General features: G+C 35.3%; 1 protein-coding gene across 2 annotated transcripts in view; it reads right to left on the bottom strand.

Moving 5' to 3' along the window:
* Window positions 1-15,249, bottom strand: part of CACNA2D1 (calcium voltage-gated channel auxiliary subunit alpha2delta 1) — a 480,944-nt gene that overhangs the window by 63,532 nt on the left and 402,163 nt on the right. For both annotated transcript variants that reach the window (XM_040644315.1, XM_040644316.1), the window contains exon 12: window positions 14,130-14,234. In XM_040644315.1, the coding sequence (XP_040500249.1) occupies window positions 14,130-14,234 (105 nt within the window). The remainder of the gene's footprint in view (window positions 1-14,129; window positions 14,235-15,249) is intronic.

The raw sequence follows: 15,249 nt of genomic DNA, 5'->3' as shown, positions 1-15,249 counted from the left end.
TCTCCATGTTAAGGTCCTAGAATTTTTAAAGACAATCAAAATATCGACTGTAATGTGCTATAAAATATGCAAATACTTTAAAAATTCAGTTGACATAATTTTAAAGTTATACAACGTAAATGTTTATCAGAAGCCATTATGTTTAATTATGAAAATACTGTCATTTCATAATAATATAAGAATGGAGAGGACAAATTCAACGTCGACAAATATTTAGTAAGTGGCTATTTAGGATATATTCATTTTTACCAATTTAGTAATCTAAGTAAACCAGTATTTTAAGTTAAACATTTTAGCCTTTTCTAAAGATAAACATGTAGAAAATCACTTTTCCATGATTTCATGTTTTGGTTTGAACTATGTTAACAGCTTTTCCCTAATTCATGTCGATTGACTGTTTGAACTGACATTTTCTAATTGTTTCGCCTGTTTCATCTTTGCACATGACCGCAGAGCACAACTCTCAAAAGAGATTTCACATCTGTTTTCTGTTCCTCCACTGGTCTTGGCCACACAGAGATCGCTTCATAACAATCCCTGCCCCAAACGTACACCGGCGATGTTGCTGCTTCAATCGCACTGTTTCACGCGAGCCACCCGTAACTTGCCCAGGCTCGCCTCAGCCATTTGCTGGACACATCTGAATTTTAATCATCTCAAATTATACAGACAAGTGACTCATTCCAGGTCAAAAGAAGTCGGTGACACCTACCTACCCCACCCCCAATTCCTTAAAATGTAACAATTTCATTTTCTTAAATTCTAAAAATTTATTTATTTTTGGGCTGTCTATACAGCTATATTTCAATGTAGTGTTACCTCTGACATAGTTGAACTTACTCCTAAATGGAAATACTTTTGTAAACAGGTATGTTACCCTACTGATAATTCAATTTAACTGCTATACCTTAAACAATTGTCACATGAATTAAGGGCAGGGGAAAAAACCCAGATGCTCCAGAAAGCATGTGGGAGATCTCCTTCACAATGAACATTTTAAAGCATCTCTCAAATTTTCAATTTAAACCACTGCTTTGTCTTCGTGTCTCTTTTTACCACAGTGTTCTGGTAAAATATTTTCCCACAAAACACTTTTCAGTAAAAAGAAATAAATAAGACTAAAAGAACTAACATATCGATAGTGCTGGGAGGCAACCATTTCTGCGAACATAGGGGGTTACACTTAGACACACACCACGTGATCCTGACTGACGCTATTCATCAAACAGTCCAAACAAACACAACTCAGCCAAAATACATACTAGTAAAAAACAAAACAGAAACTTCCCCCAAACAACAAAAATACTTGTTGCTTTTACTCCAAAAGTTTTGCCTAACCCCGAGGTTTGCAGACATAAAGATCTAAGAAGTTGTCCAAATTAAGAAATTCAGAATCAGAGCTGGGTATGGAAGTGCAAAATTTTAAAGCACACTAAACATTGTCTGTGTGTGTGTCTCCCTCCGTGTTCATTTGCCACACAGATCCTCAGCTATTTGAATAAAAGCTGCATTAACTGATTGAATTATTCCCATAGTAGAAATTTATCTGTACCTCTTAATTTTTATTTGCCTGAGTGCAGATGTTGTTAGACACTATTTTTTCTGAAATTTTCCTCCCCATGGTGACTAAAATCTTAAGAATTATAAATTCAACCTTTCTATAATTTCTGTAACTGCCTCATCATTACAATATTTCCAAGGTCTTTCTAATATGCTTGAGATGCTTATTCTTCTCTTGGTACATACACACGTGCACATGCGTGCCCCCCACACGCATTGTGTATATTTTAATGATTTTATTGGTTGCTTAAAATTTTCTGAAATTATTTTATAAATATACACTTGGTTGAGAATAAGTTTAATGTAAAGCACCCTAGCTTTTAAATTCTTCATGTAACAATGAAAAAGCCAACATAAAAGTTATTCCAATCCCAACTGCCATCCTCAACTTTGCATTTAGTTTTGTACTAATTATGTACTAAGAATTTTAACTTCATTGATTTCATACACATGTGCGATATACCTGTTATAATGCATGTTCACAATAAACGTGACATTTAAAAGATGATGTCCGGACTCTTAACTTTCCACTTCGAATTTTAAGTAGGCTCATTCTTCCTAGTCTATGCTATATTACTGCCACCCTGTGGAATAGCGAATGAACTCTAAAATTCCAAATGGCAAATCCACAGAGATGATTGCCATCCTCATTCCTCTGATGTTTTCCACTTCTTTAAATTTACTGTTCTCTTTTAGCTATACTTTGCAGGAAAGAGAAAAATAAATTCCTTGAAATAGGCACAAGGAAAAATTAAGGTAAATTACGTTCTCAAGGATGTATATTTTTAGAGTTCTTTTCTTATCAGTCTATGTGCATGGTGTTATATAAAAACAAATAAAATGACATATAAAACAACTCAAAATACTTCATGTGTAGTCACACAAGCTAAATATTTCATCTTGAGTCTCACTGAAGCAAATTACTTTGAACCATGCCTTCATCAAAGCAAAGTCAACTTTTGTGGAGGAAAAATTTCTTTATTCATAACCAGTAGTGCATTTGTAATCACAATACTGGATTCATGTAACAAATGCATACCAGAAACTCTGTAACTGAAATGTTTCTAGAGAATTGGTTAAATGTTCCTCCACTAATCTGGATGAGTTAAGCTCATGTTTCAAAATGGCCTCTTTAGGGTCATATATAAGACAAACACAGTTATAGACAGACTTAATATTTTTCATCATGCTGGAGATCAGGTCGTTAGCAGAAATAACATGGGGAGGTAGTATTGAATAGACTTTCGATTGGGTTGAAACAGTATTGTATCTATTGCACCTAATATAGGGCCTCATATATAAATGAAAATAAATATTAAATGAAAAAAAAAACTGAATAGCTGGCTGAGTGGTTTTCAACTTCTTACCAGATGGATCGAAGACAAGCTCTGGTGTCATTCAAATTAAATCTGTTCATTTTAACACAGAGCCCAAACTAGGCTGATAGTCATCTTGCATTTTGAAAATGTGGGCAGTTTCTTTATACCTATCTCATGGTAAATTCTCTATCTTTTTATTTTAGGTTTGCAGACTTGTCCAGTGAAGTTGAACAAACCTTTAGAGGCAAAATGAAGTATACTTAAAATATATACCTTTTATTATTCTAGTACTCTAGTACTCTATTATTTCTAGAGAATGAAAAATTTCTCCTAAGTCTTGACTCAAGCAACAATACTTTGAGGGCATAGTTAATAAAGTTAAACTTAAAATTCCTAAAAGTCAGTCATTATAACTAGCTGCAAATTTACATAATTTTGACTTCAGTTGCTTCAAAAGCCATTTTTCTCTGAACAAAATACTGTAATTCCAACAGTCTACTGTTGATATGTCGAGACCAGCCCAGTTGCATAGAGAAAACTTTTAATTTACAGCAAATGTGGTTATTTAAAATATATTATTAATTTGTTTCTTACAATATACCACTATTTTATAACTTTATCTTACAATTCTGGACTTCCGCTAATCTGTTTTGTTTTGTTCTGTTTGTTGAAGACTAAAATAGTTGTCTTCAATTAAGATTTTTCCAAAGCCACAGGGTCAACCTATTTTAAAAAGCCATAGGAATTTCTTATTTCCCAGCAGAACCCAGTTACTGGAAACTGTCACCTCAACAATTATCAGTTACCCAGAGTTCAAGTTTAATTTACAATAGGCAAATCTCCAAGGAATAATGGAAATGAGACTACGAAGAAAAGAGGCCAATAAAACTAAAATAAAAACTTCAGCTATCGAAACATGTTAGAAAAATGATGTCAGAAATGGGTTTTATTAATTTACTGTGTGTACTAAAATTTTTGGCCTTCAGCCTATAAAAATACTAGATTGGACTGAATATTTTAGGAGAAAATTTTACAGTGGTTTCCATAATTCACAAGTATAGCAGAATCCGGAGCGTTCAAATAACCCACATCCCTAGTTTCATAGTATTATGAAATAAATAAAAGTGTCCACATACACCTTTCACACTTAATTTATTTTATAAAGCCTGATGATCTGAAAGGGACTTGCAGTCTGCAAAGTTTTGATGGCTTAGTTTAATCCGTCTTAACCTCTTAACACGCTGCAAGGAGCATGTCCCTTAGTGGAACAGTCCTGCTGTCTGACTACAAGGCAGGCTCCTGGGTGGGCAAATGATGATTGGCATAGCCCCACAAGGCTGCCCGGGAGAAAGAGACAGATGACCAATGAGGCGCATTCCACATGAGCTTATGAAATCTGGACTGGAGATCATTTAAATTCTTGACTCTGCCACTTGGTAGCTGTATGACTTTTTAGCAACAGTGCATTGGTTAAATGGTATCACACATTTTGCAAATCTGAATGCTGCATATATTCAAACAGTGCTTCCCAAGGTTTCATTCTTGCCTGGGAGAAGCCAGGCAGAGACAGTGGAGAAGGCAACAAATACTTCCCTTACCATCTGTTGAAAAATTAATTGACAATTTTCACTGTCACTATGTTATTTAACTTCCCAAATTTTGGTTTTCTTATTTCCAAAATTGGGATGATGATGGTCATAAAAATATTTTTATCATATGAGTATCCCCATCATAAATGAAATGATAGATATAAAGGTTGTATGTTACACGGAAAATTATAAGTGCAATCAATGTTAGCTATGGTAATGAGGATGAGGAGGAAGAGGACGACAAGTTCTGCAGACAAATTATCAGATTTCCATGGGGTAACATTTTCCATTAGTAAGGCATCAGCCTTCCATGCCTCAAAAAGAACTAACAATAACTCGAAATGACACTTTTCTAGAAGAACAAATGTGGCTTGCTTTATTACATTTAGCAACGAACTAAAGAAAAGGGGCCAATATTGTCTAAATTCCACTGTGTCCATATGAGATATATTTACATGGAATTTCCTTTGGTCTGACAAAGGCAAGAATTTAATCAAGGACTACTGAATTTGTTCAAGCAAATAACACCAAATCACTTTACAAACAAAATGCAGTAGTCGTATAGGTTTTGCATACGTGATCTTATTAGAGAACCGAGCAGACAGTTCTCTCCCGCGTCCTACGTGCTGGGTGGACAACAATATAGATACATACCTTGGGATTATGTTGGTATTTAAAACTTAATAACAACAATTAAAATGAGTCAGATTATAAGGAAGTAATTTCTAGTTCTCCTTCCCTCTGCATACATCTCTAGTTCCTGATAAAGCAGGAATAAGCTACGGGCACGCCGTATTTCCAAGCAATTTGTAGCTCTGCCATGACTATCATCAGCTAGGAGGTCAGAAAATAAGCGATATACTGATTTATTTCAGATATTCTTGGGTAATGCCAAATACTTCACTGACACTGATAGTGAGAATAGTCATGAAAAACTATGTGTTAGACTGATTAGGGTAAATGGAAAGATGCCATCAATACAATCAGTTCTTATATAAACTTAAACCCTCCTTCCTTATAAGATGATACATACAAGAGTAGAACATCGATTCTACTCCACATTCCAAGCATAAGGAAATAAATATTGTTTTAAATGATTATCTTTAAAAAGCAGAATGAAGCTACTGAATTTTTCTTACATTTATGAATTTTTTGTAGTTTACCACCTTAGAAGCTTATTTATTGTGTAGTTACAGATCCATCCGACATATCAGTCAATATTTAGCAACTACTGGGCATCAAGCACCACACTAGCCCCGAAGGATTCAATGGTACGTTTACAAACCGACATAACCCCTGCTTCACTGAGCTTCAAGCTCACCTCATCATCTGATAATGTGAGGATGAGTCACTGGAACTGTCGTCAATAAAAGTAAAATACCAACATAATCCCAAGGCACGTATCTGTGTTACGCAGCCACATGTAAGACGTGACAGAAACATCTGTTTGGTTCTTTAAGATCATGTACACAAAACCTACATGACCACTGCATTTGATTTCTTTTTAAAGTGGTTTTGTGTTATCAGAACAAATTCCTTCATAGAGGGAAGTTCAAGGTAAGTGAACAAAGAATTAAAATATTCAAAAAGGGGAATCTGGAAGAACGAAAGAGGACAGACAGTGCTTCAAACACAGAATGATGAAGGAGTCTGGGGGAAAGGGAGTGCCCCCAAAGACTGGGCAGCAAAGAGGTCTGCAGAGATCTGTGGGAAGCGGAATTCTTCATGGGAAAAGCAAGCAGCCTCAGAAAATGCAGAAGAGCGTGCCTTTTCTGGTCTAACCATTTAACACAAACAACAGCAATCCTGATTCTAGGTGACAGAATTCTATCTAGAGATTAATTCAGGTGCATCTGCTGTATATTTTCTGTATGTCTCTTTATATATTTTGCACTTTTTGTAATACCTAATTTTGTTTTTCATTAAACTTTAGATATTAAATTAAGGATTCTGTAAAATGTGTGATAGTAGTATTACTCAACCCCCAAGAGAAGGTATCTGATAATATTTTCCTTAGTTCAGGGAATGAACTGTCAACATTAATTTTATATTAAGAGAAACAAATGTAAATAAATCTGTCAGAGAGGATACACACACACACACACACACACACACTCCATGCCTTTTAAATGGATAATCTCTCTACTGGCAGGGCCAATGTTACTGGCAATTACTCTTTTCAACTCTATAGTAACTCCGGCATAAATAAAATACTTGGATTTTATGAACAAAGGTATGTTTTCTATTCTAAAGCTGGAAAACCTTTGTGAACTGTTGAAAGTGGCAAAATATCTAAAAGGAAACTTTTTAGCAACAGTGCACTGGTTAAATGGTATTACATATTTTGCAAATCTGAATCCTGCATATATTCAAACACTGCTTCCCAAGGTTTCATTCTTGCCTGGGAGAAGCCAGGCAGAGACAGTAGAGAAGGCAATAACTTCCCTTACCATCTGCTGAAAAATTAATTGACAATTTTCACTGTTACTATGTAAAACACATACCCAGATTCCATCATTTGTAACTTGCTTTAGATTTGTGTAGGCTACATATTAGGTCTTTCTATCCTGGCTCTGACAGAAAAACAGGAAAGACATTGCCAATCGTTTTCTAAATAATTTTTAAAAAGTAACAATGCATCTATCATCAGCCTCTTACAATTTTAGCGATGTATTCTTTATTTTGAAATCTATCATAGCTTCCACTTGTGCTTTTTACTCGATTTATTCATTATTTTGAAATTTTCATTTTATAAATTCTCGAGGCTTTTGCATTTCTTAATTAATGCTGAGAATTAAGCTAAGAATCTGAGGACGATTTTCTACCGGGCTAGACAATCTAAAGTGTGTATGGCTAACCAATCTTTCTGCTATTCTACAGAAAATCATCTATCTTTAATTTTGCTAGGCCTGGGAATTATCTTTCAACTCTGAGTCTGGTTTCACTTTCCTTTATTCATTTGTTTGGACTTTATGATAGAGTTCATTTTCGTTTTGGCACCATTTTTAAGGAAATGTCGTACACATGGGTGAGCCCTAAGGAATGGCATTGCTGCAGGTAAAGATTATAAAGTGAATGCATTTTAATATGGAACAGCTGTGTGAGGAGATGAACAGGGACTCCGTTTTAAAGCTGTACCTATCTATAATCAGGTAGATTCATTCCCAAGAGCAATACATTTCCAAAGAACCCAAACATTTTGTTCTAATTCTCAAACCCTTTGGCCTCATTAAATTGTGCTGTGTCTCTGCAGCCTCAGTCACCAGCTCTCCGGATGTGCCTCATCACACCGACCTGGCTTGCTCGCAACGATGTCTAGTGTCAGCTGGATGAAAAATGAATGCAAATGAAGCATTCAGCAGCCACTCTGATGCCAAGCAAGAGGCTTGGGGGAAAAGGCAGAATTCAAAGAGCAGTCTTCAGATTTTTCTTTTAAAGCTCACCCAACTTTCTTGATGACTTTGTAATTTTGCGACTTTTAAAGCCACAAGTGAACTTTGTTTTAAAAGAACAGGTTTTGGGGCGCCTGGGTGGTGCAGTCGTTAAGCGTCTGCCTTCGGCTCAGGGCGTGATCCCGGAGTTCTGGGATCGAGCCCCACGTCAGGCTCTTCCTCTATGAGCCTGCTTCTTCCTCTCCCACTCCCCCTGCTTGTGTTCCCTCTCTCACTGGCTGTCTCTGTCAAATAAATAAATAAAATCTTTAAAAAAAAATAAAGAACAGGTTTTAACATAAAGTTATAATCACATAGAGAATTTTTAAGAATATTTGAAGTTTTTATTTTATTCCATCTATCAAATTGTATTTTTACACACTGGCCATCTGAAAGATAAGGTGGCTAGAGAAAGTCTGAGGTGGTAAATTTATTATGTAACAAATACTTATTTCGCAGGTATGGGACTGGTCAATACATGGGTCTAGATAGTTTCACTGTAAACATCTTTGCTGCAAACAATTTCACTGCACACATTTCACTGCCTAAGTATTGGCTTTAAGGCAATTTTGTTATAAAAGATAAAATCATGAAAAATAAAGGAGCATCATTCATTGAAAAAGATAACAAAACATGGATAATGAGTAACAAATTTTAAAAGACTTTATTTTGTGAAATACAAAATTCTTTAATATATTACAAATGTATATACGTAGATTCAGTGCAATACCGAGAACTCCCTGCTTTTATTCTGTGGTGATACCTAAGCTCTGGTCTTTAAAGTCTTTCATTCATAGCATTATATTTTTCTGGGATTTTTGGCTTGTTGATTTGTCTCCTCCTTTGGCATTCTACATTTTTTTTCTTTTTTTGCTAAAATCTCTTCCTTCATCTTATAAGAGAGGTATCAGTCTCCAAAGCGCTAAGCTGTGTGTGTGTGTGTGTGTGTGTGTGTATGTGCTGTGAAAGCATTCTCCAGTTTTTTTTTTTTTTTTTTCCCATACTGGTACATGCCCAGTGATAGACATTCCAAAGTTCTACAGAAAAGTGTAGACACCATCATGAGGGCTAACATTTCCATCCTACAGAAACGGGAGGACAATCCATCAATGCAGCACGCATCCAGGGAGAAACCAAACTATCAACCAGTTTCAGAAACCAAACTGTCAAACCAATCTGTCAACCAATTATTTTTTATCTTTAATGGCAAAATGGCCTTATGGCCATTTAGTTATAAGGTGAAAATGCTTGCAATGAAAATGCTGTGGCAAAGACGTCTATGGGGAAAAATGCTTATGGCAAAAATACTGAACATTCTGTGTCATACACGTCCTTACATGACAAAGATAGTCAATTATCTTCTATATCAGTATCTGTGGGCTGCCAACATCTCACAGTGCGTGGGACAGTGAAAGGTTGGGAATTCTGAATATGGAGAAGTTAGAAAGGGGTCCTCAAATTCATCCACAACCATTTGAAGTCATATTTGAAGACGGTGAATAAAATGTCTTCTATCTATACACGCTATCTTCAGTGGTACGTACTCCCACACACTATACACACGCACACGCCTTCGCATCGACAGTTAACTATGTAAATGGTGTCTTGACAAAATACACGTACAGTCAAAAGTCTGACTGACTTAAAAGTTGTCATCTGCTATCCTCTATTTTCACTGTTAGCGGATACAGAACATGCAAATACCAAGAGACAAAATTTTTGTTTAATAAAGTTTTCCCACATTAGGAAATGTGGTAAGCCATCGAGCAACAAAGTAAAGAACATAAGAAATGTGGGACAGCAATGTTTCCATAAGTAGAATTCCTGCTTGTTTAAATCAGAAATCTATGATCTGTATCTCTCTCTCCCTCGTCTTTCAAGGATCTCCATCAATTATCATTTCTCTGTTTTGTATGTGTTAGTTTTCCCTGTATGTGTATGCCTTTACTAACCCCTAACAAAGAATAATGAATTAGCTCTTCCATTCTTAAATATACACATATATATATATATATATATATATATATAGACACCTATACCTGTGTGTGCATATAAACAACCTGATCTGAAGTTGACGGTCTTACTTTCCCCCTAATATTTCTTAGCACATTTGCAAAGATTTTAGGAAAAAAAAAGTACTTTATATTCAGATTTCTATTTCCTCACCCTCATTTACTTCTCAACCACCTGTTGGTTTTTATTCTTACAACTTTACATAAGAATCTCATGCCAAAGAAACACACATGGTCTCCTGTTTCTGGAGATACGATGGACAGAGAGGATGCCCATTTAAAATAGATATAAATGTGTGTGGATATATCTGTGTATGTAGGTAAGCATATATGTGTAAGTGTGCTTATCACAGAACTTTGCTACAGCTAGTGAGATTCGAGTCACAGAACCAATAAAGTATCTAATTCCAAGAACATCTTCATTTCTATGTTAGGTAAAAATAGCACTTAAATCGCAAAAAATAAGCGCTAATTCATTTGCAAAGTTGCTCTGGCATTGATAAAGGTGTGTGGCCTTAAGAAAAGTGTGTGTCCATAGAGCACAGGAGTCACTGTGTTAGCAGACAAACAGCAGGCTTGTTGAATAAGACTAGATTCATCAGTTTTACAGAAGTGAATGTGATATGAATCATTTATTACATGGCTTAGCATGTCACAAAACGCTTTGCTTAAAAACTTGAGTTCCTGTAAAAGGTGAAGGGGATGAGAAGCAGTGTTTCAAGATATTAATATTTAGATTGGACGTTTTTAGAATGTATACTTAGAAAAATGGCTTTAAACTAGTAAATTCTTCATTTATTCAAACAATTTGTGACAAGAGGGAGAAAACAACTGCTTTCTTTATGACATAATTCCTCTTGCATTAAAAAAGAAAAAAAGGGGGGGGAACCCTTATAATATGCCTCCAAGACATGTTGTTGTGTTAATTATGGATGCAAATACAGTTTTGGAAGAAGAAAAAAAATTACAAGTTTAGATGAAAATCACTTCTCCTTTTACACATTTATATTCTTTTATTTAAATGTTAGAATGTATTATATACTCTTTAAAATCAAGATACACCTTAGGCACAAATTATATAAAATGTAAAACTCATTACTATATTCCTTTAAGAAAGGAATGGCTTTCTTAAAAAAACGGGTGGCTCAGTCGGTTAAGCGTCTGCCTTTGGCCCAGGTCATGATCCCAGGGTCCTGGGATTGAGCCCCACATCGGGATTTCTGCTCAGTAGGGAGCATGCGTCTCCCTCTCCATCTGCCTGCTGCTCTGCCTACTTGTGCTCTATCAAATAAATAAAGTCTTAAAAAAAAAAATTCTTCCTCTATGAAGAAAAATACCCAGAAGTGAGGGGCGCCTGGGTGGCGCAGTTGTTAAGCATCTGCCTTCGGCTCAGGGCATGACCCCAGAGTTCTGGGATCGAGCCCCACATCAGGCTCCTCCGCTGGGAGCCTGCTTCTTCCTCTCCCACTCCCCCTACCTGTGTTCCTTCTCTCGCTGGCTGTCTCTCTCTGTCAAATAAATAAATAAAATCTTAAAAAAAAAAAAAGAAAAATACCCAGAAGTGAATGAGATTCCTGGTGGTTGGTTTGGATAATATAACAAGAAAAAGATAATTTATCTAAACCTGTATCCACTTAAAAATGATATAAGGAGTGGGGCTTGCACTTATATACTTCTATCATAAATAATAAGGTATACTTAAAATTATGACTAAGTTTAAGACACTAAAAAGTCTCTTCCAAATTATAAGGATAAGATTAACTAGTAGAAGTTTGAGACAGAGTTGGATTTTGGGTTAAATTTATTTTGTTTTACTTGAGCTCTTCAAATATGGTAATGTTAGAATTATTTAGAATATTTAAATCAGCTGAATATTCCTTGACCCAAGTTATTTTCATAATTATGTATTTGTCCTATGATAGAAATCATACTTCCAACTGTTGTTAGATAGTCTCTATTTACAGTCATGTACTAAAAGAACTATCTTCAATCTGAGCTCTCTGCTGGATACCTGGAGTTCAGAGTTAAACCAAACACAGGCCCAGACTTGTAGGATCTAGTAATCCAGAGAGGGGACAAAGGAGATATCCAATGGGTAGAGTATGTAGGACTCCATATAGGGTGACTTGGCATCAGAGCCAAGCATCCCAACAAGCCTGAAGGGGAGGGGAGAGTCTGGGACATCCTCCAAGGGGCAATGACTGCCTTGAATTTTGAAAAATGAGAAGTTACTGAATAAGGTAACTAATATACATTATATCTTATATTAATGCACCCACATCTTCCCATTACCTTTAATTCTGATAATTTCTTGGAAAGAAATATTCATAATATCAAGTTATCTTTTGAAAGTATTCAGTTAATGGTACAATTTATTCACTTTTTCAAAAGAAATGATTTCTCTATACAATTCAAATCAGCAGGTATTTAGGGAAAAAAAGAAGAAGAAAAAAAAAAGAAACTCAACCAAAGCAGTAAACTTGTCATGATCTAACTGCAGCATCTATAGTATTCAAAGAGTTACATGTTAAAAAGATTCATAATTAATTTGAAGTTATGTGTGTGTATATGTTTTCAATTCTTCAATCATATTCCAATCACATATAGGCTAAAAAGCACCTAAGAATACTTCAAAGTGTTCCAAAATTTTCGTCAGTACTATATCAAATTATTCACAACATTGTGTCTGCAAAACTATCTAAATATATTAGTTCACCTCTTTCCTCTCTCCTTTTAATTCCTGCAATGCATATAAAATAATCCACTAGAGCTCATGATGAACCACACCTTTCTAAATGTTGAAAAGTCCAATTAAAAGCAAAGTGAATCAGCATTTTACTCAGAAGAAACTTCTGGATAAATATGTCATTTCTGTTGGAATTTGTGAACCAAAAAAATAGCTTATATCATTATATTTTAATGGAACCTTAACATTTTAAAAAACCAAGCTGAGGATCATTCTCTTATCAAATGCAAAGACCCAGTAAGAATGATGAAATAAGCTGATGGTAGGATTGCTAGAGAAATAGTCACAGTTAACATTCTCCACAGTATCAGCAGGTTTTGCTACATTCAAAATAGTCAGGTCTCCCTACAACACTATCCTCTGCAGCTAAACAATCACTGAAACAAATACATTCCAACCTCAAAATACTTGTCTTCACCTTCTCTTCATTGCATACTGAAACAGAACACTTTTTAAATACATCACAAAAGAATTTGTCTAAAATATTTTCTTCAAAGTGTACAAGTGAATAAAGGAAACCTCAGTTAAAATGGTTTTGGGAGCCAGAAGGGGCAGGGGGAGCCATCAGGCCCTACCACCCCTCATCAGTTGCAGACCCCAAAAAGAAGAGGTACTTTGCATTTGCAACAGAAAATGCCTATTTTATTACTTCAGCACAAGAAAGAGTTTCTCCTTGTGCAGCAACAAGCTCAGCCAATAACAAAATAGCTCAACTCAGCCAATGAGAAACAATCACCACCCTGAACTCTGGCTTTCCTCCAAAGGACTTTTGCTCAAGGCAGCCCCTCGCCAATTTCCTCTTTTTTTTTTTTTTTTTTTTGGTTCTATAGAGTAGTGTTCCTTCCCTTTGATATGGGCCCTTGCCTATGGCTTGCCAGGGTTCACAGGTCCTGAGTTGGAATTCTTCTGCTATTCCTGAATAAACCCATTTTGCTGGTAAAATACCTGGTTGTTTTACTTTTAAGGTAGAAAAAAATAAACAAAAATAAAAAGGTGTGCAAATGAGGATGCAGTTTTTGCTCTTACAAATGCTTTATTTGTAAATCAACAGAATAATGTCTGTGAAGATAATTTTTAGGCATCTGTAGGAAGTTTTAGTATTACTATAATCTTTAATAATTAAATGATCATAAATTTATCCTAGAAAACCTCAAACTGTTCCTATTTTTCCATTCTCTTCTGGTTACTCTCTTCCTATAACATTTTCTCATATAAAATTTATATATAAGAATCAAATAAGATTCTATAGGTTCAAATTGTTTTATTAATAAATTAGACATAAGGTAGTTATGGATCACATAAAAATATTATATAGTTAATAATCCCGTAATTTAGCCAATGGTTTATAACCCATGATCTGTATGACTTTATAATCAGCACACAAATATCCCCTCCTACTACCCCTCCCTGACAGTCTCTTTAAAAACCATCTACATTGATATTAAGATTAAAGTATTTAAAATTGCACTCACTTTTTTGTCTTTGTTGTACTTGGCAAATATCTCCTGGGCTCTCTCTTCTCCTCCATCCGTGAACAACATGATTATCTTATTGCAGTTGGCTCTAGAAACATTATACTGTAAAGAAAACAAAAACAATGTATATCATTCACAATAAAAGGTAAGGAATATAAAACAATATGTAAAGAGCAAGAACAGGTTGCAGGTAGTGGGGGAAAGATCTGTTCAGTAGGTATATTCTAAAGAACCACTTCTGAGATTAGGCCAGGCCCATCTCTACAAGGCCTCCTCCCATCCCCCAGACATCCATAGGTCTCACTTGCCTTGGGTCTTTGATCGAATGTCACCTATCAGTGAGGACACTACTGAAAACTGTGTTTTACATTGCCATCTCTCTCCCAGGTTGTATTTTGCTTCATAGCATTTTACATTCTTTTATGTACAAAATATCTATTTATTTATCGCTGGCTTCCCCTGATTGGATTTAAGTGGCCATAACGGCATGAAGTTTTGTCTTTTTTGATCAAGAGCCTAGAATATAATAACATCTCAGTGGTTGATTAATAAATGGATTTTAAATTAATGGTTATTATGTCAATTTTATGCCCCTATAATTTGTACCAGAAACAAATAAATAGTATGAATGAAAAATATGCATACCCTTCCACATATATTTTTAATCCTTTTACAAATATTTTTGCTCCCTTTCCTCCTTCTTCATCCTACTTTATTCATTTTCTCTCTCCAAAATTATACACTCCTAGTTGATCCCTAACACCCGATGCTCTTATATTTTTGTAAATGCTAATCACAGAATATCCTGTTATCCTCTCTCAACCCGCCATGCATACTCTAATTCTGAAAGACTCAATTCCAATGGCAAATCCTCTCTTAAAACTTTAAGGTCTCCAAAGAGTCAGACACAGGAGAACAATGGATTAGTAACAAAGGGTCAGTAAAATGAAAAACTACTTTAGAAAGCTGGACTTCTTTGAGGACTGAAATTACAATATCAAACTTCAACTGTTGTGAAATGTTTGCTAAAGTGTTGATTTTAATACACGATTACACTAATTTATGAATGCTTAGCTTCTTTGAAAATGTCAAGCCTCCAGCTCAGTACTAGTTAATG

Source organism: Ursus maritimus, unplaced genomic scaffold (genome assembly GCF_017311325.1).
Source record: "Ursus maritimus isolate PB19 unplaced genomic scaffold, ASM1731132v1 scaffold_3, whole genome shotgun sequence".
In the NCBI taxonomy this organism is placed as follows: Eukaryota; Metazoa; Chordata; class Mammalia; order Carnivora; family Ursidae; genus Ursus; species Ursus maritimus.
This window is presented reverse-complemented; position numbering and strand designations above follow the sequence as displayed.